This window comes from Prionailurus bengalensis, chromosome B1, assembly GCF_016509475.1.
Source record: "Prionailurus bengalensis isolate Pbe53 chromosome B1, Fcat_Pben_1.1_paternal_pri, whole genome shotgun sequence".
In the NCBI taxonomy this organism is placed as follows: domain Eukaryota; kingdom Metazoa; phylum Chordata; class Mammalia; order Carnivora; family Felidae; genus Prionailurus; species Prionailurus bengalensis.
The window spans coordinates 44,683,226-44,706,971 of NC_057344.1; the positions used below are offsets into that span (position 1 = coordinate 44,683,226).

The following is a 23,746-nucleotide window of genomic DNA, read 5'->3' on the forward strand; positions in this document are numbered from 1 at the left end:
TCTTGGCCCTAGGGTGAAGGTGGCTTTTATTTCCTCACTTAGGGAAGGAGGGGAGGGCAGTTTTCCCACAACACCGACCTAAGGAAGGGGTGGGTGCGCCCCCAGAGGTTGGGGCTGGAAGAGCCGGACAATCATTCAGAAGGGCTCCTCCATGTCCAGTTCCTGGCCCTGGGCTGCAGGGTGTGCTCCTGAGAGTCACTCCCCTTAGGGTGCATGAATGGAGGCACATGGAGGTATCTGCTGGTGTTCACGAAGAGGAAGGGGGAGCAGGTGCCCTGAGTAAGGGAGCAGAGGGCCGGGATGGCCGGCCCCAAGCTCAACGCCTGCCCAGGATTAGAACTTGCAAAAGATCTGGCTGGTGTTACTCTTCCCAAGAAGGGCCAGAGGGGCCCAGAGGCATCACTCAATCCAATGGCTGGTCCTTTAAATGTCCATCTCAAACTGTGACTCTTCACCTGGGGAGAGAAGGGACAGATGGCCAGGTAAGCAATGGGGGAATGGTAGGGCTCACATTTTAGAAGCCAGTGAGACGGTTTATTATTTTTCATTTTGTTGTTCCTACAAGACTAGGAGAATGGAGGGAGGGCAGAACTCCACTAGGAATTCCTAGAAACAGGCCTGAAGTTTCCCTGTCCAGCTGTGCTCTCTTCCCTAGTCCCAAAGGAAGAAGGGAGACCAGGTATCCCCACAGAAGAAGTGGGAGTCCTGAATTTCATACAATTTTTATTGTTTTTTAAAAATATTTTATTTTGGGGGCACCTGGGTGGCTCAGTCAGTTGAGCATCCGACTGTGGCTCAGGTCATGATCTCATGGTTCGCAAATTCGAGTTCCACATAGGACTCTCCATTGTCAGTGCAGAGCCCGCTTTAGATCCTCCGTCCCTCTCTCTTTCTGCCCTTCCCCAACTCACGCACTCACGTTCTCTCTCTCAAAAATATTTAAAAAACATAAAGTAAAAATTGTATTTTTTGGAGACAGCATGCATGTGCAAATGGGGGAGGGGCAGAGGGCAAGGGGGAGAGAGAATCTTAGGCAGGCCCCCAGGCCCAGTGCAGAACCTGACTTGGGGCTTGATCTCACAACCGTGAGATCATTACTTGAGCCAAAATCAAGAGTTGGACGCTTAACCCAACTGAGCCACCCAGCCACCACTGATTTTTATTTTTTTAAATGTATTATTTATTTTTGAGAGAGAAAGCATGAGCAGGGGAGGGGCAGAAAAGGAGGGAGTCAGAGGATCCAAAGTAGGCTCCACACTGAGAACAGAGAGCCCGATACAGGGCTCAAACTCACAAACCCACGAGATCATGACCCAAGCTGAAGTCAGACACTTAACCAATTGAGCCAATTTTTATTGTTTTTAATAAAAGTGAATGGTTACTTGGATTTGACATAAATACAACCTCACAGGCACCTGGGTGGCTCAGTTGGTTAAGCGTCTGACTCTTGATCTCAGCTCAGGTCACGATCTCATGGTTCATGAGTTCGAGCCCCGTGTCAGGCTCTGCACGGACAGTGCAGAGACTGCTTGGAATTCTCTCTCCTCTCTCTGCCCTTTCTCCAGTCGTGCTCTCTCTTTCTCTCTCTCTCTCTCTCAAAATATACAAATAAACTTAAAAAAAAATTAAAACAAAAACACAACCTCACAGAAAAATATTCCTTAAACATAAAACTTTTTTGAGCAACTGTGTCAGCTGTGGTTTAGAAAATGGTAATACAACCTACTAGGCATATGTCCAATTGCCCGCAGAATAGCCTGACTCTGCAGTAAAGGAGTTATTTTGGTAGTTCAGCTACTCACTGCCCTCACCCTAACTCTTTCCACAAAAATCTCCAAGTAACTCATGCTGCAGGAAGTTGTTTTCTGAAATGGAGCTGCCTCATTCATGATCTCCTGGGTAAGGCTGCTCTCTGGTTCTATATACTGAGATGCCGGCTCTGGCCCCCACGGGGAAACTGGCCACTTCTTCTGGTTATATTTACACAAATATATGGTCCAAGGCTAGGAGCTTTGGCTAATAGCCTGTTCAGCAAAATGAAAAACTATGTCCATCCCTACCACCCCATCACAATGGAACTCTTAGGCCATTATTGTGGGTTAAGGGTTGTCAGCCTGGGGCACCTCTGGGCCACCACTGCATTTGTTATGGGGATCACTGCTCCAGAAACTGGGAGGGGTTAGGGATAGCCTTCAGGCAGTGCTGGCTCAGCAATGTCAGGTGTGACCACCTTCATCCTCAACTTCCGGTTTTTGGTTTGAGGCAAAAGTGGGTGGCTGGGAAGCACCACCTTACTGACCACATGAATCTATCCATCTTTCTCTGCATCCTCTAATGAAAGGCAGGGAGCCACACTGCCTGGTGCCGTCTTTCATTCGGCTCTGTGTGCCCAACTCTGCCTCCCTCCCACTCTTATCCAAGTCTGAAAGGAAAGGCAAGGCAAGGGTTGCCTGTCATGGCTGTGGGGTTCGCTGGGTAACTATGAATCACATCCTGCAGGCCCTGGGTACATGGGCTCTGCTGCTGTCAGCAGGGCCAGCCCAGCCTGAGGTCCCAGCTGCTTCCTGTCTGGGCTTGGTGCACTGCCTTCAGGGGGAAGGGTCAGAGGGTTCCAATCTGACTCAGGTCATCTGCAAGTGCTTACACTATGTTCTCCCACAATGGGAGCACTCAGACGCTCTGGCTAGCTAGTCATGATACCACAAAGAGTACATTCACACGGCCCTCTACCAGGGTGGCTGCTCTGATTACTTAGGGGGAAGGTGGGCAGAGATACCAGGAAGGACCTAGCTGCCCAGTGTCAAACCTGCAGAAATAACCGCTTGCACGGTTTCTGTCTTCATCAAGAATCCACTAGTGGACCAATACCCATCCTGGGTGCCTTTTTGATCCTGCAGACATGTGATTTCCTAGAGGGCAAGTACACCGAATCTTTGAGAAGTCCTCTCCTGCACATGCACATTGTGGGTGTGGCCCACATGAGGCAGACAAGCAGAAATGCTTTAATACAATGATACAAAGGGTTATACTTATTTATGAAAGCTGCTGTGTGGAGTCCCCCTCATTTCAAACAAGCTCTCCACTAATTAGACTACCTGATGGGGCCAAGTCACCTCTCCTGGAGTTCTTGGGCCCCTTGCACGTGGAAAGTTGGCACTGGTGACAATACTGTCCCCCAATGCCACCTCTGCACTCTAAGCTGCTCCACAGAGGGTGGGGCAGCCACCATCAATCCCCCTCCTGAAATTTCCTCTCTGAAGGGGATCCACAGGTTGCATATGTTCCCTTCCCAAGGGAGAGCCTGGCCAAGCCCGGCCACTCACCACCTGCCGGCTTCTCTTCTGGGCTGTTGCGCAGGTGGTTCTGTCTGGTGTCTGTGGGGGGCTCATCACTGGTAGGGCTGGTGACCCCGGGAATGGTGGGCAGGTCTCGTGGAGGTGTTTTGGTCACAGGCGAGTTCCGACATTCCATCAGGAACTTCCGGTCATAGATGATCCTGGTACCTGGGAGGAGGCAGGGACATTGGAAAAGCCATCTCAAACCTCCTGCCTGTGCATTTTCCACATCTTTGAGGCATGGCTGCAGCAGAGGCAGCAAGTTTTTCTGCAAAAGCCAGATCAAGGAGGAGTGAGACCGGGGCACCTGGTTGGGTCAGTTGGTAGAGCATGAGACTCTTGATCTTAGGGTCATGAGTTTGAGCCCCACCTTTGGGGTAGAGTTTACTTAAAAAAAAAAGAAAGAAAAGAAAGAAACAAAAAGGGAAGGCACCTGGGTGGCTCAGTGAGTCGAGTGTCCGACTTCGGCTCAGGTCATGATCTCACGGTTCTTGAGTTCGAGTCCTGTGTCAGGCTTTCTGCCATCAGCACAGAGCCCTCTTCAGATCCTCTGTCTCCCTCTCTCTCTGCCCCTCCCCCGCTAGCACTCTCTCTCAAAAATAAACATTTGGAAAGGAAAAGAGGAGTGATGCAGATTCAGGTGTCTGGCTGCAGCCCTACTCTGCTGCCTCAGAACCACCAACGCCATCATGTGGGGCACACTGATGGAAGAGGGGCCTGGCAAGGCCACCATGCCATGCTTCTTCCCCTTGGATCAGCACATCCAGGGCTCTCTCCTTAAAGCCCACGTGGGGCTCGAATACCTAGCCAGTGCTTAGTGTTATTACTCAGGGGGCTCAAACCCACGAACTGTGAGATCATGACCGGGGCCAAAGTCGGATGCCCAACTGACTGAGCCACCCAGGTGCCCCAGGGATATCCAGAACCTTTAACTCCATTTTACAGATGAGCCAACAGAAAATTAAGTGACTCCCCCAGACTAGTAAAAATGAGAACGCTTCCCTTCCTGGGCTTTGTGGACAGGAGTGCCACATGGGCTCCACCTTTCCCACCAAAGGCTCTCCTGCTACGTGTATCCCCTTGTGACACCTGCTCTGACATGTCATTGCACCTCAGGGCTCGCACATGGTCTGTGTTCTACCCACTCCCTCTTCTCTCTCCTTTCCCAAGCATCACCCCAGGGCGAGGACCAACTCTGAGGGAGTTGGTCCTTCACCCACACCCTGGACCCATCCCATCCCGCCATCCTGTGAGGACGGCTGCCTGAGTGATACCTTAAAAAGGAGAATTTTCTAAAGTCCAGGACCCGGGATTCTGGTGGGAGAATCAGCTGATTTCATCAAAGAACAGTGACTAATGAGAGGTGATTCATGTTGGGTTCTTATTTAATCAGGATTACCTCTAAAGCACCAGTGTGGTACTAGTAACTTATCTTAAACACCTCACTCACACTCCTGATTCTTCCTTTTCAACAAAGAGCAGGTCTCAGGCTCAAAGCCTTCAGCAGGCAGTGGAATCCAGATAGAATTTAAAACTCTCTTGGTGTCATATTTCTTTTTATAGTTACCTTCTATTTATGGTAAGTGGATCAGGTTTTCCATATATGGTCGTGATATCAAGTTTCCTTTCAATACATAACAGGATATAATTTAATATAATAGTATGTATGTTATAAATAATGCACGTAATTAAATAAAGTAACAAAAACTAAGTTAAAAAGGTATGAGATATAAGGAGAAATACTTAATATAGAATGCAAGCTGCAACTGTAATGCAAACTGCAGAGGGAATAAGTGCCCGGAGTTTAGAAGCTATGATCTTTTAAAATATTGTTTTAAATATTTATTTATTTATTCTGGGTGAGAGAGACTGCAAGCAGGGGAGGGGCAGGGAGAGAAGGAGAGCGAGAATCCCGAGCAGGCTCGGCTCTGTCAGCACAGGACTCAATGTGGGGCTCGAATTCATGAAGCGTGAGATCATGACCTGAGCCAAGGTCGGGAATTGGATGCTTCGCCGACTGAGCCACCCAGGTGTTCCTGATTTTTTTTTTTTTTTTAACAAGCTTTAATTCCTTTTGCTTTTCTTGTATAAAACCATGTGGTGACCATAGCTGGAGCCTGGATCTTCTGCACAGACACTCTGGTGTGGGTCTTTATAAGATGGCCAGTAAATTCCTGATAGGGAGACTTGGTAAACACCATCTTTTTCCAGAGGCCAGGGGTGAGACAGCTGTAGATCTTGGAAATGGCATCAAAAGTAGCCACGGTGAAGTTGCCCAGGGTGGCAGCGCAGCCCATGGGGGCAGGGATGAGGTGCACCAGCACAGCCAAAGCAGCCGGTTACCTTGCGTGGGACAATATAAGGCTTGCTGATCTTGTCTCCCCCCCCCTCAGCAGCCTTGCTGCACCGGGATGATGGAAAGCTTGGCAAGGATGATGGCCCCTTGGACGGCAGTGGCTACCTCCTTGGAGCACTTAACATCCACACCAGCGTGTCAATTGTAATCTCTGATGGCAAAAAATGCCTCGAACCTGGTCCACTGGCAGCACGGGTCTGCTTTTACACGGCATAATCTTCAAAACCTCATCTTTGGGGGATGCCCCCAAGAAAAGTCAATGATTTCAGATTCCTTGATGAGCAGGGAGAAGAGACAGATCTCCAGGAACTTGATCTTCATGTCCTTGACTAGGCGGCCCAGCTTGGTGATGCAGACCCACTCTTTGTCCTTGGCCTTGCCTCCTGGAGCTCCACGGTCCCACCCTGGCCACAGATGCCACTGCCCAAGACTCTGTGGAAGCCTTCTTGGCCTCCCATTTCCACAGCACCAAGGTCATCCGCCATTTGGTATTTTCCTGGAGAAGCAGCTAGAAGCTATGGTTTAGACTTCAGGAATGCCCCTCCTTATCAATAGCCCTCAAATATTTCCCTCACTTAAAGGCTATGACAGTGTGCTGTCCCAACAGCAGGGACTCCCGTCTCAGATGTTGAGCACTGGCTCTCTGTGAGTGGCATCCTAGAGAGGAATTCATTTGCATCTCTGGGCTCTGAGTAGGCTTGCGTGGGGTCGGGGTCCTTCTGCTGAGGGCTAGGATGCTAAAGAGCAGAAAAATGGTCAGAGACACCAAAACGTGCACTTGGCCTACTCATGCAGGATGTCCTAGTCTGACTCTGGCCCTAAGTTACCCAGAGCCTTGCTCTCCTTGGCTGAGAGGCAATGATGCTGAAGTTGAGTCTTGTTCATCATCACTATGTGGGCTAAAGTTCACAGTTCACATTTCTTCCTTTTTTTTTTTTTTAAGTTTATTTAGAGAGAGAGAATGAGAGAGGGAGCACAAGCAAGGGAGGGGCAGAGAGAGAGAGAGAGAGAGAGAGAGAGAGAGAGAGAGAATGAATGAATTCCAAGCAGGCTCCGTGCTGACAGTGTAAAGCAAAGAACACAGAACCCAGGCTGCATTTTAGGCTCGGCCACTGGCCAGTAGTGTGACCCTGTGCACACAGACCTCTGTTCCTCCCCCGTTTGAACCTCAGTTTCCTCGTCTGTAACATGAAGGGCTGTGAGCCCAGTGGGCTACAAATGGAGAACAACAGTGCCTTCTCCTTGAGGGTAAATGCCTTGGCTTCAGAGAGGGACCACTCTTCTCTGTTTCTTAATCTTCAAGGTTCGGCAAGAGTCTCCCCTGTCCTGGCCTCCCTCCAGCTTTGCTTCTTTGTTGGTTTTTTCACCACAGAATAGGGAACTGACCCCATCTGAGTGGAACCTAAAAGCTGGAGATTCAAGGGTCTCAAAAAACAAAAGAGGGGGGTCAGCACTCCTGGAGAAGCTCTTTAAAGGCCACTAGCCCCCAGAAATTTTTCTGTAATTGTGGTAAAATACAAATAACATACAATTCACCTTCTTAAACATTCCTAAGTATACAGTTCAGCAGTGTTCAGTACCTTCACGGTGTTCTGCAACCAATCTCCAAGATGCTTTTCATCTTGTGAAACTGAAACTCTACACCCATGAAATAGCAACTCCCATTTCCCTCCCCGCTAAGCCTTGGAAAGCACCGTTTTATTTTCTGTATCTATGAATTGGGCTGCTCCAGGTACCTCGTGTAAGTGGAATTATACAGTATTTGTCTTTCTGTGACTGGCTTATTTCATTTCGCATGATGTCCTCTAGGTTCATCTACATTGTTGGCCATGTCTCAGAATTTCCTTCCTTTTTAAGGCTGAATGATAGTCCATTATGTGGATATGCCACATTTTGTTTATTCACCCTCCATCTTTTGGCTAGTGTGAATAATACTGCTGTAAACCTGGGTGTGTAACTATCTCTTCGAGAGCCTGCTTTCAGTTCTTTGGGGGTCTATACCGGGCGATTTTTAAGTCATTAATTATACTTAAAGGAGAAAAAGAAAGAACTTCTGTGCCCCTTGCCCTCCACCTAGGTAGGGCACTTGTTTAAAAATAGGAATCCTCATTTGCGCTAATAAAATCCAGAAACCAAATGCCAGCAGAGGTGGTTCCCAAGATGCCCACTGTGGGAGTATTTCAGCTGGGAAGGGAGGTCACGTGGGGGGCAGGAACAGTGGTGTTCAGAAAGTCAGCTGGCAAGGTGTCAAGCCTAGGAGGGGACCACTAACCCCCACTGACTCATCTGGGGTCAGTGAGGAATGTGAGCTGGAGATCAATGTAGTGGAAATGTTTCCTGTGGAGGCAGTTTTAGCTTTTTAACCCTTTTTTCCCCCTGTCCCTTCATGGGATCCACCAATACATGGCAACAGTGATCTTCTGGAAATTCCCTATGTCTCCCACAGATGAGGCAAACAGCAAAACACACAGTCTCATATCGTCAAAAATAGGTACCCTTGGCTGAAACGCAGTCTCCAGGAGCTGGGGACTTGGCCTGCATACAGGAACAGGAAATGGAAACGGGGGGGGGTGGGGGGGAGCGGGATGCCAAGGTCCCTACAAAGCGCTGAGCAGCAGGCAGCTCCTTGGGTGTCGGTCAGGTGTGGTCTTCTGGGGTATGTGGGTATCACACCCGTGGTCTCCACATAATCCTTTTCAGCCGAGGGCCTACCTTTTCTCTCTATATTAGGGAACATGATCCAACTCCATTAGGCTTCTACAAACAAGATCATGAAGAGCTTTTGAGGATCCAGGCGGCTCTAAGATGGCAAAGCCAAGACACTTTTTTCCCTGATGCTTCTCTCAAAAGTCTCGTAAACACCGAGAAATAAAACAAGAAACAGAAGCCCATACTCAAGTTGGAAGCAAGTGGGGCTCAAACTGTTACCCCAAATCACAATACATGAAGACAGAAAGTGAATGGAGGAATAGTTCTAACAGAGAGGATGAAGGTGGCATCTAAATGCAGGGAGGTTCGTGGGTTTGAGCCCCGCACCAGGCTCTGTGCTGACAAACAGCTCGGAGCCTGGAGCCTGCTTCCGATTCTGTATCTCACTCTCTCTCCCCCTCCCCTGCTCATGCTCTACCTCTCTCTGTCTCTCAAAAGTGAATAAATGTTAAAAAAAATTTTTTTAATGCAGGGAGGTAGGGGTGGACATTACACCAGGAAGCGGGGTTCTGAAGAACCCCAGGAAGGTTCAGGAATTAGAGTCAACATGGAAAATGGGACTGGGGAGAGGTCCCCTATGTCCCTCACCCCAGGAGGGAGGGGAGACAGAGAAATTAAGTTTAGGTTGACCTCCTGAATGGTGAGCCTCACCCCCCCCTCCGTGCTCTGCTTTAGAATAAACAGCAAAAATAAAGACCAATAGAAGTTGATTTTGGGGGGTGTCTGGGTGGTTCAGTCAGTTAAGCGTCTGACTCTTGACTTCAGCTTAGATCATGATCTCTGGTTCACAGAGTTCAAGCCCATGTCGGGCTCTGTGCTGAGAGTGAGGAGCCTGCTTGGGATTCTGTCTCCCTCTCTCTCTACCCCTCCCCTGCTTGCTCTTGTGGGCGCTCTCTCTCTCAAAATAGATAAAAATAAACGTAAAAAAAATACAGAATATTAAAAAAAAAAAAAGAAGTTGATTTTGGGAAGGGGATTCCCAATGAAAAATACCAGCTAGCCACCAGATTGAACCCACCAGCCTCCAGACCTCACAAAGGGCTTCCAGTCAGCTCTGGAGTGCCTAACTCTTAAATATAACCAGCCAGATGTCTCCATACATTTCTGAGAAAAGCTTACATCTAAGGAGAGATCCAAACAAACCAACAGAAGGAAACAGTTAAGGTACTTTACTGTTTATTTGTTTGTTTAAGTTTAAGAGAGAAAAAGAGAGAGCAGACGTGGGGGAGGGACAGAGAGCAAGGGACAGGTTCTGAAGCAGGTTCCGCACTATTAGCAGAGGCTGATGTGGGGCTACAATTCATGTAAGATCATGATGTGACCCAAAGTCAGGCGCTTAACCAACTGAGCCACCCAGGCACCCCAGACTTTACTGTTTTTTAAACTTTTCAACTTTTTAAAGACTTTTTTTGAAAGAGTATATATATTTTTAATTTATTTGAGACAGAAACAGAGATACAGAGAGAGTGAGTGGGAGATAGGGATAGAGGGAGAGAGAGAATTTTTTTTTTAACGTTTATTTACTTTTGAGAGAGAGAGAGAGAGAGAGACAGAGACAGAGTGCAAGCGGGGAAGGGGCAGAGAGAGGGAGAGGCAGAATCTGAAGCAGGCTCCAAGCCCTGAGCTGTCAGCACAGAGCCCGATGCGGGACTCGAATCCTTGAACTGCTAGGTCACGACCTGAGCCCAGACACTTAGCCGACATAGCCACCCAGGCACCCTAACTTTTTAAAGACTTTAAAGAACAGAAAGACAAAAATAACAGGCAAAAAGAGACCAAATTAGAAATCCAGCATCAGATAACAAGAAGTTAAGAAAGAGAGAAAAGACAAACTGCTAAGCGGAATTTACCTAAAAAGACAAAAAGGGAAGAAAAATTTCCCGAATTGAAAGAGATCAGTCTTGAAATGCCCCTTGAGTATCCTGTGTAATGAATTAAAAACACCAACTTAACATTCACTGCAGAATTTCACAACACTGAGGATAAAAAGATCCTAAAATCTTCCAGAAAGGGTGAGAAAACAGCAGGTGCACTCAAGGATTGGGAATAAAAATGGCATAAATGTTTTCAATGGCAAGGCTGGAAACCTGAAGATGGTGGGTCAACGCCTTCACAATCTCCAGGGAGAATTCATTTTGGCCTCATTTTATACCCAGCCAAATACCAACCAAGTAAAAGTATAATAGAAACATTTTCAGAAAGCTACAGGATGAATATTGTAACAAAATTAGAATAAGATGAAGGGCTTCAGGAGATCTCATGTCAGCAGCTACTAGAGCCGTTCTAGAGCCACCAAACCCTGTCAGTTCAGGACAGAAGGAAAGAATGTACTGATAAATCCACAAGTCGAATTTGTGTGTAAAACTGTATTTTGTTTAGTATTTTAGAGGTACTGGAGGGTGTGGGAGACTTACCTGAATGAAAACCAAGCACATTTAAAAAAAATGTTTATTGGGGCGCCTGGGTGGCTCAGTCGGTTAAGCGGCCGACTTCGGCTCAGGTCATGATCTCTCGGTCCGTGAGTTCGAGCCCCACGTCGGGCTCTGTGCTGACAGCTCGGAGCCTGGAGCCTGTTTCGGATTCTGTGTCTCCCTCTCTCTGACTCTCCCCTGTTCATGCTCTGTCTCTCACTGTCTCAAAAATAAATAAAACGTTAACAAAATTAAAAAAAAAATGTTTATTTATTTTGAAAGACAGAGAGTGAGTGGGGGAGGGGCAGAGAGAGAGGGAGACAATCCCAAGTGGGCTCTACACTGTCAGCGCAGAGCCCGACGTGGGACTTGAACCCATGTACTGTGAGAGCATGACCAGAGCCGAAATCAAGAGTCAAATGCTCCACTGACTGAGCCACCCAGGCATCCTTTAAGCACATTTTTATTTATTTATTTTTTAATTTAAAAAAAAATTTTTTTTTTATTTTTGGGACAGAGAGAGACAGAGCATGAACGGGGGAGGGGCAGAGAGAGAGACACAGAATCGGAAACAGGCTCCAGGCTCCGAGCCATCAGCCCAGAGCCCGACACGGGGCTCAAACTCACGGACGGCGAGATGGTGACCTGGCTGAAGTCGGACGCTTAACCGACTGCGCCACCCAGGCACCCCATAACTAAGCACATTTTTAAAAAATTGTTTTATTTGGAAAAAGTGCTTCTTATAAAGGGCAGCTGCAAAATACAGACACTCCTGCAACAATTACTTGTTTTCTCTTAAAGTGAAAGAATGGGTGGGACCCAAGGAATCACAGCAGTGGATGGACAATTGAGGAGCATCTCCAAGTTACTTCAGGAACTAGAGCAACAAAGCTCAAAGCTAAAATTTCCAATCAAATTCTCCTAACAACTGAACTTTAGCTTATCCCATGGATTACCACCCCTCCCCCACCTTGAGCGGAAAAGCGTGACTTATTCCTGCAAACCAATTACTCTGCTGCAAGAAACACCTCAGAATGTGAGTTTTGAATCACATCTGTCTACTGCAAAGCTCAGGGATGGAATATTCACAAAAACAAACGCAAAATCCCAACAACGAACCTCACACAAGGACAAAGGTTTGTCCAAAAGCTCCTGGGCTGGAAAGGCTAGCAGACCACAAAACACTAAATACAACTGTGTATCCGAGCCCTGGGTTGTGTTCATGTATGGGACAACCAGATAGTTTAAACCTCTGTGGCTAAGCTAAGTCCATTTCTCTATTTCAATAGACAGACAGGGCTAGCACTGGTCTATGCTACCGAGATACTGCTTTGTCCTTTACAATCTATTTGCCCCCCCAGGCTGAAACCACCAAACCAAGGTTTTCCACTAAGGCTAAGAACACTGCATCTATACAGGGACGAGAAGCTCATCACAGGCTCACAGTCCTGCGTACCAAGTCTAGCAGCCCCAGGGAGTCCACTTCCAGCTCTGCATTTATTTTACGCCACTGGACCTTTTCTGTGTGTTTCTACATTTTCACAATTTGCCGATCATGCTAAACAGCAAAAACCTCAACGCATCTGCACCTGTTTCTGGCTACCCAGTAATATTACAAGACACCAGAACCACAGAACAAGTGCACAGGTGTGGGTTAGAGGGTAGGAAACAGATATGAAGCACAGATGTGCAGATTTCACTAGAAGCCTCAAATAGCCACCTCGTAAGTCTATAACAGGTTACTTGCCACAGTCCAGGTCCTTCACCCATCACGCCTATTCTTAGACCCCAAAGTAGGGCCAACACTGTTACTTTTGAACCTGGGGTCCTTAAAGTGAGTGTAAGCACATTTTTTAAACGTAATCTCTACACCCAATGTGGAGCTCAAACTCACACCCGAGATCAAAAGTCCTATGCTCTACGAACGGAGCCAGCCAGGCCCCTGAAAACGAATTACATTTTAAAATGAAGCAATTATTAACTCTATTTTTCTAAGTTGTACAATAATTAACTACCTGGCTCATCAAGGGCCATAGTAATAAAAATAATGTGTATTTTTTTTTTTAAATTTGTGATATAATTAAATTAGGGAATGGGAAGAGATGAGAGGGGTTACCTGGGTGGCTCAGTCGGTTAAGCCTCCGACTTCGACTCAGGTCACAATCTTACAGCTTGTGAGTTCAAGCCCCATGTCAGGCTCTGAGCTGACAGTTCAGAGCCTGGAACCTGCTTCGGATTCTGTGTCTCCCGCTCTCTCTGCCCCTCCCCCAGGTTGCACTCTCCCTCTCTCTCTCTCAAAACTAAACATTAAAAAAAAAAAAGGAAGAGATGAGGGTGTACAGACAATAAGTCCTCAACTATCAATAAAAGTCAAGAAAAAGTCAGAAATATGGAAGTAAATCCCCAAAGAAAGGGCTGAAAAATGTTAGCTGCATCTAAAGAGTGAGATGGGGGGGGGAGGGGGCGCCTGGGTGGCTCAGTTGGTTGAGCGTCCGACTTCGGCTCCTGTCACGATCTCACAGTTTGTGGGTTTGAGCCCTGCATCGGGCTCTGTGCTGACAGCTTAGAGCCTAGAGCCTGCTTCGGATTCTGTGTCTCCTTCTCTCTCTGTCCATCCCCCACTCGCTTTGTCTCACTCTGTTTCTCAAAAATAAATAAATGTAAAAAAAAAATTTTTTTTAAAGAGATGGGGGTGGAGAGAGGTACGGGGTTACTGTTTTGTTGGGAGGCTTTCAGTAATTTTGAGATTTAACTACTTACCTACATAAACAATTTACAAATAATGTTCACATACTTGTATTACAGAAAAAAATCAAGTACATACAAAAGAAGATAGAATTATATAATTATACACACACATATATATGTATATAAAACTTTGATTTATTTTTTAAATTAAAGGACAGGTTAAATTATGGATCAGACCTATAATTCGGTGCTGTGTGGTTACTATTTGGAACAAGTGCACATTGTCTGCAACATATTGTGTGGAAGAGTCACAGAACTGTATGTATTTTGTGTCTGGTCACCTCTGAGGGTGAGATAAGGATCAAGGCAAGACGAACATCTTTTACGCTGAGTATATTTTGTTTTTTAATACAAAACTCTAACACATAGGGCATTAAGCAAACAAATAAATAAGGATATAGGGTCAGAATGTCTTTTCTAGTAAGTCAAGTGAAAATGGCCTTGACTGGAACTAGGTAGACTCCCCCCACTCCCCACAAAAAGCCTAGGGGCTCTCTGCTGGGCAGGGTAAGTGGAGTGGTGAGCCCGTCCCTCCAGCACCTCTCTGGGCTGTGTGCTAGGCCCTGTCCATGCTAGACTGTAACTCCCAGGACATGTATCCAAGGATAGGGACCAATCCAGGGATAAGTGTTAACCTCCATGGACAAGTGTTAACCCTCACCTACACATTTATCAATCTTTGCTTGATCCTGCATCCCCAAACAGGTGTATTGGTCTCATGTATTTGAACCCCTTTGTACCAGCACCATGCCAAGTGCTAGGCATGTAAAGAACAATTTCCTGACCTCACTCGGAATTTAGTTGGAAAGATCTGTAAACAAACAACTATAGTCAAGTGGACAAAGTCTGAGAGCAGAGGCATATGTGGGGATCAGAGACAGGGGAGAGATCTACCCTGTGTGTGCCAGTGTGGACAGAGACATCAAGCCCTCCAAAAGTCAGAGGCATCCAGAGAAATCAGTGTCACCCCAATTCTGCACTCTCCCAAAGTGGAATGGGTCTATGGACTGAGGGTGGTCTAGACTGGAAAAACTGGAGGTACAGAGCAGGGGTATCCAGAACTTGCCTCCCAGCAGGGCAGGAAAAGAACAAAGGCAGACCCCCGCCCCCCATGCTTCAAACCATTTGTGTAGCTGGGATCCTGCTGGGTGCAGGGGTAGCAGTCAGATTTGGTTCTGAACTACTTGTAGAGAAGAACTGAGTCTATTTTCTAAGTGAAAGCCTTTTTATTCATTTATTTTTAATGTTTGTTTATTTTTGAGAGAGAGAAGAAGGGCAGAGAGAAAAGGAGACACAGCATCTGAAGCAGGCTTGAACCCACGGACCTTGAGCTCATGACCTGAGCCGAAGTCATACGCTTAACCAACTGAGCCACCCAGGCGCCCCGAAGTGAAAGCCTTTTAAACACGTCACCACATAAACACACGTGGGGAAGATGTTAAGTCCAGCGGGCTGCAAGAGTTACCTGCCCTGTAGAGAGAGGGTGTGGGTACAACACGCCAGGATGAATACGAGCTCCTCTCCCCATACAGTCTAGTGGTTAGAAACCCAGCTCTCCCATTTGCTAACTCTACTGACCCTGGGCAAGTTATTACTCAATCTCTCTGTGCCTCCATTTCTTCTTCTGTAGAATGGGAACAATGATGATGGTGCCTACGTCATAGGGTTATGGTGTGGAATACAACAGAGGCTGACATGAGGTCAGCCCTATGCAAACAAATCCTAGCTATTATGACTGGCACAGCTTCAGATGACATGATTTAGGGACCAATTATATGGTCAGAGCTGGGACGAATCAGAGGGGAGGTATGCAACCCTGGAAAAAGAGACTGGGGGTGAAAGGGATAGGGTAAGGGCACCCTCTACCCTATTTTTGGCCCACGGAAACATGCTTCAAGAACCAACGTGCGCTTCAGCACGTTTGGTAACCAGTGTCATTTGGGACTTTGAAAACTTCAGATGTGCGCCAAATACAAGAATGGTATTTTTTCTCAAGACATGCTTTGTGGTGACAGCAGTTTCTTAGAATGTACAAAGCAATGCAGACATTCCCCTCGAGTCTGTTTTCCTCACTTGTAAACAAGGGCAGTGTACTAGGCTCATTCAAACTATTTTTAAAGTACCAACCATGTGCCAGGCTTTGTAGGTAATCTTTAGGGTCTGTTCCAGGTCTGATACACTACCATTTTTAGGAGCTCCTGGTTGGCAGGTGCTCAGTGTGGTGCAAACAGCACGGGGCTTGGAGGCACAAGTTCTGGGCTCAAACCTGGGTGTGCCGTGTAACAGCCCCTCAACTCTCAAGGGCCGCTGAATTCCTCAGCTCTAAGAGGACGGTACTAACAAAATCCACACCTCACAGGAGTAGTGTGGAGATTAAATCACTGCTCATAGCCTGACAGGCCAGGTCTTAGTGCCCCATCCCCCACTCCCCGCAAGGGAGATACAGTATCCTCAACTGGCAGACAGGAAGCTGAGGCTCAGAAAGGCTGTCGCCTCCATGGCCATACAGGGGGCAGACCTAACCTGTATTGCCTCCAGTCCTAAACACCAACTTCTGTTTAAAACTAGCAAGGCAGACCAGGCTACCGTGCCTTACACGGGCAACTGGGAACATTCCAGGGGTCTCCAGACTGCTACCTATTCTTCTGAGTGTTTGGCCAGAACAGGATGTTCCCTGAGAGAGAGGCTGGCCTTGATCTCTTCTCCATTTTCCCACAGTAGCCACACTCAGCTTCAAAATGGGGCTGGCAGGGATTTCTGTAAATTGAGCCTTGCTTGTTCCTCACTTTCCCCTGCGCCTCTCCTGATGGAAACATTCTTCCCCTGGGCGGAGGGCGGGGGACGTGAGGCCGAGCCAGAGTACAAGAACAGAATTCCTAGAACTGCTGTTCCCATTCCAGGGAAAGGGAGAGTGTTTCACAACATGCTTGGGGGAGGCTCAAATGCCTACGTTCGTTCGGATGCAAGCCAGCAGCCTGTGAACAAAATACTCCGGATAATTTTACATTCAGCTCTCGCCAGCAGCTCTGTGTCAACCTGGAGGCCAACACACGGGGTCTGCGGGGGGGGGGGGGGGGGGGGGGGCTCCCAACTGCCCGCCACACACCAGGCAGGAGCTCGATGCGTCAGGGTGGCTTTCCTTGCTGGGCAGTCTGCTTAGCAAGCAGAGCCACCTCGTCAAGGAGAAAATCTTGGGGAGACAATCAGGGTGTGCTTGGTCTGAGATTTTTCTTCATCTCTGGCCCTACCAGCTCTGCAAAGAGAACCAAAGTCTGGAAGTTTCTTAGGGGCCGGGAATCTCATGAAGATCCTCAAATACCAAATGAGGGCAATCAGTGAGTAACAAAGGGCCCTCTCACTAGTCCCTCCCTTCGAGGCCCTGACATGTGAGGAAGAGTCCGCTTTATTTGAAAATTAAGCAGGAGAGGGGTGCCTGGGTAGCTCAGTTGGTTGAGCGTCTGACTTCAGCTCAGGTCATGCTCTTGTGGTTTGTAAGTTCAAGCCCCACATCGGTCTCTGTTGCTGACAGCTCAGAGCCTGGAGCCTGCTTTGGATTCTGTGTCTCCCTCTCTCTCTGCCCCTCCCCTGCTTGCAGTCTGTCTGTGTCTCTCTCAAAAATAAACATCAAAATAAAAATTTTGTTTTTGAAAATTAAGTGGGAGGGACAAAGTTTTTACAGAAATGTGCAGAACAAAATAGCTGGAATAATTATTCTAAGGGCTGGCCAAGCTCCTTCCCCTTCCCTCACCCCCCTCACACCCACCCCAACCAAACATTTCAAAATGCACCCAGGCCAAGCAGGTTAAGCCTCCATTTGAAATGCCTCCCTTTACACGCAACAAAAGCTGTGGTTGGAAAGAGGAGGGGCTCTGTTTTTTGTGTGAATTGCCCCCCAACCCCTCGCATCCAAATTCATATGCTGAAGTCCCAACTCCCAGCCTCAATGTAGCTGAATTTGGAGATAAAGTTTTTAAAGAGGTCATTAAGTTAAAATGAGGCTGTTAGGGTAGGGCCTTGATCCAATATACTGGTGTCCTTATAAGAGAGGGAGATACCACACACACCACATAGAGTGGCAGCAAAGAGGACAGTCATCTGCAACCATCAAGAAGGGCTTCAGGAGAAACCAACCCTTCTGGCACTTTGACTGGACTTCCAGCCACCAGAATTGTGAGAAAATAAATTTCTGTTGTTTAAGCCACCCAGTCTGTGGTATTTTGTTATGGCCGCTTGAGCAAATTAAGATAGGCCTGCCTTCCCCTTTTATTCCAAAGACCAGAAGAGAGAAATTGATTTACACACACGCACTCTCTCTAAGGCAACAGACCTGGTTAACCTCCGCATTGTATGTGTCACCAGGAAACCAAGGGGAGTTCTGAACCCACCTGCACCTGCACCTCCCGGGATTCTCACTCCTACGCATTTTTGGACCGCTGGCCTCAAAACCTGACTCCATCCTACTGCCAGCACTCCAGAAAATCAAGGATGTTCAGATGGAAGTGCTGGGCAGGGTGGGCAAGCGTGGGCTCCTCTGAAGGGAGTTCCCAAAGCCTAGCTGCTTTGAGGAGGAAAGAGGAGGCAGGCTAGGTAGCAGTTAGCAAGGAGGGGCATGACACACAGTGGAAGGTATGGCCCAGTGGCCTGGCATCATGGCCACCCGCATAGTTTGCTCTGTGGAGCTGAACATAAGGCCTTGAAAACGGGGCATCGGATCAAGAACTCTGTGTTTTCAGGAAGGTGTCTTCAGTTCTTAAACCAAGAGTCAATTCACAGGCTTGCAGTTCTGGTCTGCTTCTAATTCCTGGCCTTGGCCCTGCGCAGCCACACAGCAGGATGGGCAGTTAAGTTCCCTCGAAGGACCACTCTTTGAGGCTTGGCCCTTGTGGAAGACTGCCTGAAAACGTGGCCCCGTGACTCTTCCAATCCCTGTCCCTACAGGAGGCTCCTCTCATTCCAAGGCTGGTATCTCCCCTCTCCTGGAATCTGGGGTAGCCCTGTGGCTTGCTTTGAGTAATAGAATACAGAGGAAAGAGAGAACTCCCAGCCTTCCAGGTGTCCCCAGATATGTGGGTACAGCCATCTTGGACCTTCTAGCCCCAGACAATCTAGCTGCTAACTGTATGCAGCCAGATGAGTGAGTTCAGGGAGATCATCAGAAAATGCCCAACCAGCCTAAAGAATTTACTGTTGCTGTTGTTGAAGTTACTAAGTGTTGTGATACTCGGGGCCTAGTATCTGAACTCTCTCAAACTTTCAGGGGCATGGGCACTGGATTGCAAGACACCTTGTGTTGCCCATGTCCTGGAGCATCCAAATGACCTGGGCAGATGTGACTTACTCCTGCCTAGCAGTGAGGTTGGGTGCAAACAAGTAAATAAGGAGCACAAATCCCAGTGTCTGAGACCCTGGCCCCAGTAGTGACACGTTCAGTATAAAGGCTACCTCCTTCTACTTTCTGTGCAATAGTTGGAAAAAGTAGTATTAGCAATACTGGGATAAGTGACAAAGTTCAGGGAAAGTTAGTCTTGCCCCTGGGACATTCCAAGGTAAGCAATTATGCCCTGCAACTGAAAGAGCAGAAAAGAAAAATTTAAATGTCTTCATTAAGCCAGCTCAGACCCAGGCCCAGTGGCAAAGGAACTAGGTTACCCTGAGAATACGGTCGTTCCAGGATTCTTTTCAACTCTTCACCTGCTAAACACCAGACTCAGCACTCAGTCATTGCAATACAAAGATGAGTAAGACTGCTCGGAAAGAACTTCCCATCTACCCAGGGAACAAACATGTAAACAAGCACATGTGATTCATTTGTCATGAATCATAACGGAGGAAGAACACTGGCGTGGCTCTAAGCCCAGAAAGCAACAGGTTTTTTTGTTTGTGTGAACACGTAAAACGTAGGCGTGAAAATGAACACTCCTCGTTCAAAACTTGCGCCCTGGGAAGCAATCCTTTTCTCAGTCCCGCTGCCCCTTCCCCGCTCTTTTGCAAGGATATCAAATAAAGACCCACACAAGAGGGGCACCTGGGTGGCTGTGGGTTAAGCGTCAGACTTGGACTCAGGTCATGACCTCACAGTTCATGGGTTCAAGCTCTGCATAGGGCTCTGTGCTCTGGATTTTTCTGCCCCTCCCCCGCTTGCGCTCTCTCTCAAAAATAAATAAATTAAACTTTAAAGACCCACACCAGAAAAGGCCTCACTGCTTGATGACAACAGCAGACAAGGTACCACCCTGCCTGTCCTTTTACTAAATTTGGTAATGGAGGACTTTTTTGCTCTTTCAAAAAAAAAACCAATAGGTAAAAGATCAAACTCTCCTTTCAAATAAGGCCCTGCCATCCTTTGAGGATACTGGAAACAAAAGCAACAAAAAAATGTGAAGGCAATTACAATCTCACAGCTGTGTGTGCATTGCTAGAATGTAAGGCTTAGCAGGCTGCCGACCTGGAGCAGGCAATTCTCACAATGAGAATCATACAAGTTCTACTGGTTATGAAGGGTGGGGGTATCTGCCTAATTGCCTCATTCTACGGCTACAACTTTGATGCTCCTAATTCTATTTCAGGTGTGTCTTCATCTTCCTAAGTAGCAAGCCAAGCCCTTGAGGTCAGATTGTTTTCCAGGTTCTGGATGTGGTCAATGCCTTAAACACACTGAGTCTGGTGGGCATCAGAGGGAGTCTGGGGTGCTCTACACCAGGGCTCCCCGTCAAAGTCTTTAATGAGGGACATAGTGTGGAATGTTCTAAATGTCTTAATAGGAAGCTCAGCTCAATGGGAGAAGAGGGCCCATTACATTTCCCTCACTGCCTTAATGTCCAAGTTCTTTTAACCCATCCAGAATAATGAGACCCTAGTCTCATCAGAGTTACTGTCAACCCTGGGTAATTAGGAGACATAATCTCCCACTGTGTGACCGAGGCCTCCGGACACTGGCTATACTTTAGCTTCAGTGCCCAGGCCACCTCCTCCTCTTCCCAGCACTGTCTGTCCTATAGCCAAAGACCTGGGAGCTGCTCCAAGGTAAGCTTTCTGGGCATAGACTTTGTTTGTCTATATCAGGGTGCCATTAACACCTGCAGCCCCACCTGCCTACCTCTGATTAACCTTACCCAGTTACAGGGTTTAGGTATGATTACCAGCCAAGCAACCCTAGTGGCTTTGGGGTCAAACAATCCAACATGAAATGGGGAACGTGGAGGTTGATGGGAGAGGGGTGGAAGAAGGTTTCTGACCATTCAAAGGTTCTGCGGGGCTATGGTGTCACTGGTGATTTTTAAGCCTCAAACATTCATATGCAACACTCCTTTCAACAAATTTCTCTGAAGTTTTCCAGACTTCTAACCAGATCAGTGGTTTAGCCTGTGAAAGGTTAATGACCATGGAAAGTAAATCGGAGCCTGAGGAATGAAACGGTTCAAATCAACCACAGCTCCTGTTCCTCTGGGGACAAACACTGCAGAGCCATTCCCAGAAGAGTAACCTGTGGACACTCCAAGAGCTCCTGACACCTGCAAAGAAACTAGCATGGGCACCTGTGCAGACTCTCTCCAGAGCCTGGTTTGAGGGCTGATGCCAAACCCAACCTCAAAAGAAGTTTACTTGGAGAGCAGCAGCATTTTGCCAGACCCTGAGGTCTGCAAAGGTGAGGGAAGTCACATTCCACTCATTCCTGAGTACTCAGTGTAGTACTTAGATCAATCACTGGGCGCTGGTTAGAAGTGTAGAATCCCAGGCCCAATGGCAGAATCTACAGAATCAAGAGTCTGCACTTAACATGAGGTCTCCGGGTGGAGTGCCTGGGTGGCTCAGTCAGTTAGGCGTCTGACTTCAGCTCAGGTCATGATCTCATAGTCCGTGGGTTCGAGTCCCACGTTGGGCTCTGTGCTGACAGCTCAGAGCCTGGAGCCTGCTTCGGATTCTGTGACTCCTCTGCCTCTCACGCTATGTCTCTCTCTCAAAAAGAAACATTAAAATGAGGTCTCCAGGTAATTCACATGTATATTGAGGAATGAGAAAGAGCACTCAAGGCTACAGCAAAAGGGTGCCAGAAATGACCTTTCCTTAGGTTAAGCTTCTTTGCCCTGGCAAAGAAGCAGGGTGAAGCAGACTTTGGAGGAAGACTCCAAGCCTTGGCTAACTGAGGCAGACCAGACTGGCTGACTTTGGCAAAAACAAGGTGTGTTTTTCCAGGTTACAGCCTGTGCGTTATGCCTGTCCTGCTGGACACTCCAGGACAAGAAAGCTGGCTTTAGGCTCCTGGCACTGCTAGCTTCCCTCCAGTTGGCCTCAGAAACAGAGTTATACTCTGATCTCAGAGCCCCTTTCCCTCTCTCCCAACTAGAGACCTTCAAAGGCAGGGAGATATGCTGAGGTTTACCAAAAACAAACAAAAAACCCATTTCCCAGTCCAAGGTGAGAAGTAGATCAGAGTTCCCTGTAAACAGTGCCCTTGGCTGTGCCTTCCAATCTGACTTGTCCCCATCCAGCAATAAAGAGTGCAGAAAAGGGCACCTCTGAGCCTTCAGGGCTGCCTCAGTGCCCACTCTGAAAAGATCAGAGATGCACACCCTCACTTGAAGAACCCCAAAACTGTCAGGAAGGATCCTGGCAGACACAGTATGACACAGAGAAAGCAGACCAAATGGACTACAAAAGAACTATAGCATGGAAAGAGAATTTGAGTCAAGGGTGGACAGAAGGCTTACTGAGAACTTTTCCTTGGATCATTTTTAATAGAAGAGAGAGCATTTTCCCCTCTACACTTGGATAGTATTTCTCGTTCAATCTGAGAAAACGGTGTGACATCGGACAAGGGACATGTGTTTTCCAGTTTGGGGCCTCATGAAACAAGTACATCTGTGATTCCTAACAGTTCTAACGTTGTATGTTTTGGATCAAACGGCCCGAGACCTCGGATCTGGCTGTGCTTGCTGATGGCGGGACCGCAGCCTGAGAAAATAAGCATGTGATGTGGCCCGCGACGCTGCTGCTCCCCTGGCTCCACCTGCACCCGTGCCTCTCAACGGAGCGCCACTGTCTGCGAGTGGTTTTCGAGTAGTTTGGGTAGTTTGGGCAGGAGCGGTGGATGAGGGCTTAGGGGAGGGGAGAAGAGCAAAGCGGGCTGAGGGCAGCGCGGGGATGGCAGGGAAGTGGTGAGCCACGAGGATTTCATCATGCAAACGCGCGGGCAGGTTTCATCAGCGCCTGTGCGCCGGGGCTCCCGGGCTGGGAGGAATGCCTGGCTCCCGGGGGCAGCCTAAGGCTGGCCCCAACCCGTGCCAGTTCAGCTTCCTCTTCCTTATACACTCAGGGAGGTCACAAGGCTCCCCCTCCCCCTGGACAGAAGAACGTGGTTTTCTGCACAGTCCTGCCCGCGGCCCCAGGTCCCTCTGCGTAGATCCCACATGCTTAAGTGGGCAACCTGCCACAGGTGCAGGTGAGGCGCTGCTGGAGGAGAGAGCCCTCGGCCCAAATCCTCCTTCAGAGGCGGAGGCCCAACGCAAAACTGGGGGCGCCTCGGGAAGGAAAAAGGGATTCTGCAAGAGTCGTTTACCCCAAAAAAGAACGCCCATCCCATCCCCTAAAAACCCCAGGCCAGGCCTCTCCTTGCTCCCAGGCCACCCTGAGCCGGCGCTATTTTCCCTCAGTACGCCCCACACCCACAAGAGGCAGCACACCTCAGCATGTGGTTGCTCTGGAAGTGTGCGTATCCGTCTGGGTAGGGGGACTCGGCTGTCTCTCCCAGGAGGAAACGAATTGGGGTAGTTTGCAGCCGGGGCTTCGGAGGACGCACTCAGAGGGCAGGCAATGGGAAGCGGCCATCCGCTCGTGACCCTCGCTGTGTCCGTGGTGCCCTTTTTTCCAGTCGTCGGGCCCCTCTGCCCCGTCGCCCCGTCCAACTGGCCACTCCCGACCCCTCCCGCTCTGCCCAGTCAGTCCTCCCGCGCCGCGAGCACCCGAAGCCCGCGCCTACCTCCCGGGGTGGTGCTGAAGAGGGTGCCGCCGGGAGTGGTGCTGTAGTCCCCGGGCGGCAGCTGCACACCGTCGCCGAGGTCCACCCGGCGAGTGGCCGGGATGGCCCGGCTTGGGGTCTGGCTGCAGCTGCTGCTCCCGGACATGGTCTCCCGCTAGCAGTGCCTGCAGCCCGAGCGTGGCCCTCCGGCCGCTCTGGCCCGTCCCTCCTC

The 23,746-nt window shown here is 48.5% G+C and overlaps 1 protein-coding gene and 1 pseudogene across 1 annotated transcript; both read right to left on the reverse strand.

The window, feature by feature from the left end:
- On the reverse strand, nt 1–23,746 carry EIF4EBP1 (eukaryotic translation initiation factor 4E binding protein 1). Its single transcript, XM_043564259.1, has 3 exons — nt 23,536–23,746; nt 3,324–3,503; nt 1–455 (listed from the first exon to the last, which is right to left on the reverse strand). Exons 1-3 carry the CDS (start codon nt 23,678–23,680, stop codon nt 424–426), a joined length of 357 nt encoding a protein of 118 aa, XP_043420194.1. The 5' UTR covers nt 23,681–23,746; the 3' UTR covers nt 1–423.
- On the reverse strand, nt 5,333–6,165 carry LOC122473615 (annotated as a pseudogene).

What these genes read in the sequence shown, in the direction of transcription:
- EIF4EBP1 (XM_043564259.1), bottom strand. Translation starts at nt 23,680, where the DNA reads ATGTCCGGGAGCAGCAGCTGCAGCCAGACCCCAAGCCGGGCCATCCCG. An exon ending in CTTCAGCACCACCCCGGGAG is followed by an intron (nt 3,504 to 23,535) that starts GTAGGCGCGGGC and finishes GCCTCCTCCCAG; the next exon opens with GTACCAGGATCATCTATGAC. An exon ending in AGAAGAGAAGCCGGCAGGTG is followed by an intron (nt 456 to 3,323) that starts GTGAGTGGCCGG and finishes TTCTCTCCCCAG; the next exon opens with GTGAAGAGTCACAGTTTGAG.